At 58.6% G+C, this 2,288-nt stretch overlaps 1 protein-coding gene across 1 annotated transcript in view; it reads right to left on the bottom strand.

Moving 5' to 3' along the window:
- VWA3A (von Willebrand factor A domain containing 3A) overlaps positions 1-2,288 on the bottom strand; it is a 65,054-nt gene that overhangs the window by 39,845 nt on the left and 22,921 nt on the right. The window contains exon 2 of the mRNA XM_023764833.1: positions 804-923. Within this exon, the coding sequence (XP_023620601.1) occupies positions 804-923 (120 nt within the window). The remainder of the gene's footprint in view (positions 1-803; positions 924-2,288) is intronic.

Here is a 2,288-nt window from a genome sequence, read left to right as displayed (position 1 = left end):
ATACCACCCCGGCTCCCCTCCTCTGCGTCTGCACCCTCGTGAGCCGTGCGCGTGGCTCTGCAGGGCGCGGAGTCTCCTGTGAGAGAGCAGGCCTGGGCCCTGGGACACGAGCAGCTTCCCTGCCCCCGCCCTGCCCATCCTGACAACCCCTCTCCTCCACAAAGTGCCCAAGGTGACCGGAGCGGAGCTGAGCGCCCTGCTGGAGGCGCACAGGACCAGACGGCTGAGGCCAAGAACCCCCCTGCCCCCCCCCCCCCAGACAGCACTCAGTCCGGGGGTCTCAGTCCATGAGGGTTGGGGGGGTACCCCTCTCCCCTGCTTCCCCATCCCCTGGTTTTCCCCAGGAATGAGCGCTAGTTCCAGGCCGATGCTCAACTGGAGTTTAACTGATTTGCCCTCATGAAGGCTGGGGGGATCTGGGGGCCCAGAAGAAGGGCAAGGAAGGCTTTGGGCATGAGACCCTGGGGCCGTGGGTGGAGTGTGGTTTTCCGGGACCCCGAGCATACACAGGGCCACGGTGGGTTATCTCAGCCCCTGGGCATAGGATTGGTCTGCCCTGGCCGTCACTCTAGCTGGTGAGCGTCTCCCCAAACCTGGGAACAGCCTCCCTGGGAATAAAACCACCGAGGAGACAAAGGGGCCGTGGTTTGCGCCTGGACACAGCTGCGTGGTGTTCAGTTTGTGCTGGGCAGGCATTTCTTCTGTAGCTGAAGACACTCCCGTCGGAAGTCTATGATGGGCACTTGAGAGGGCTCTGCCCTGCGGAGGGTGAGAGGGGCCAGGCGTGAACCCCGCCGTGTTACCTTTCTGCTATTTTCCGAGAGCCACTGGATTCTCTGCTGATAGAGCCCAATCATTCTGTCAAAACACCAGAAAGAGTCGTCACCCGAGGTCAGCTCTGTCACCCAGCCACAGCCACCTCCCTGGAAGGAGAGTGTGGGTGGATGGCTTTGTCTTGTGTCTAAGGCAGCCGTGGGCAAACTACGGCCCGCCGGCCGGATCCCGCCCGTTTGAAATGAATAAAACTAAAAAAAAAAAGACCGTACCCTTTTATGTAATGATGTTTACTTTGAATTTATATTAGTTCACACAAACACTCCATCCCTGCTTTTGTTCCGGCCCTCCGGTCCAGTTTAAGAACCCATTGTGGCCCTCGAGTCAAAAAGTTTGCCCACCCCTGGTCTAAGGGGTGGGGACTAGAGGCAAGATGCAGCGGAGAAAGTGGGGGTATGAGAGGGACCCGCCTGTGGAAGCGGGAAGCACTCCTGCCCCTCACACCCTTCTCTCCGAAAGACTCCAGGCCCTGGGGCCCTGGGGACGAGTAGAAAGGCTCCCTGGCCACCAGCAGCACCTGCCCGGCTACTGCGCACACTTCGCTTCCAACACGCAGCAAACCACCCCAGTGGCTGTTGGGAGACCAGCAGGTCACCAACGCTCTGCGTACTGGCTCCGTCACTGGAGTTTAACTGATTTGCCCTCATGAAGGCTGGTGGGATCTGGGGGCCCAGACAAGGGCAAGGCAGGCTTTGGGCATGAGACCCTGGGGCCGTGGGTGGAGTGTGGTTTTCAGGGACACGGAACATGCACAGGGCCACGGTGGGGAGCTGTCAGCGAGGTGCTTGCTGGCGGCCCTGCTGCCCCCGCAGTCTCCTAGCTGAGTGGCCTGGCAGCTTTGGTAACCGCTCCAGCCCCGCATCACCTCCAACACGAAGATGATACCGGGACTCCATTCAAGTCAATTTCCCAAAAGTCAACTTGGAAATGAAAGCCAATCCCTTGAAATTTACCAAATGACCAATGGACTGAATAGACTCGGACATTACGTCAAATGCTCTGTTTACAATGAAAACCAACCAACCAACATGTTCTTTAAAACCTGTTTAAACCCTCCAGCTCCATAAAAATTGCTATGAAAGTTGTAGTCCAACTGGTTTGATAAATCTGACAAATTGGCCGTTTAGCAGCTGACTTTTAGTGACCTTCAGAGGAACTTGTAAGCCGCGGGGCCTGGATCGAGCCATGCACGCAGCCCTGGGGGACGGGGGACGGGCGCACGAGTGAGTGTGAGCGATGGATCATCCCCGCTTTGCGGGAAAACCTCGGGACAACGGGAACGGGGCGCGGTCTGTGCGGCCCCCCTGGAGGGGCTGCCACTGCGGCAGCATCTGGGAAAGGCTGAGCCCCGCCCTCGGTCACCAGGTCCCCCTGAGCGCGACCAGCAGATGAAGCTGGGGTTTGTGTGTCTTCTCCAAAGGGGAGCATCATGGTTCGAGGTTGAGGAAAGGAGG

This window comes from Myotis lucifugus, unplaced genomic scaffold (genome assembly GCF_000147115.1).
Source record: "Myotis lucifugus unplaced genomic scaffold, Myoluc2.0 scaffold_352, whole genome shotgun sequence".
NCBI classification, from domain to species: Eukaryota; Metazoa; Chordata; class Mammalia; order Chiroptera; family Vespertilionidae; genus Myotis; species Myotis lucifugus.
Note: the sequence above shows the minus strand (reverse complement) of the source record. Positions and strands in the feature narration are given on the sequence as shown.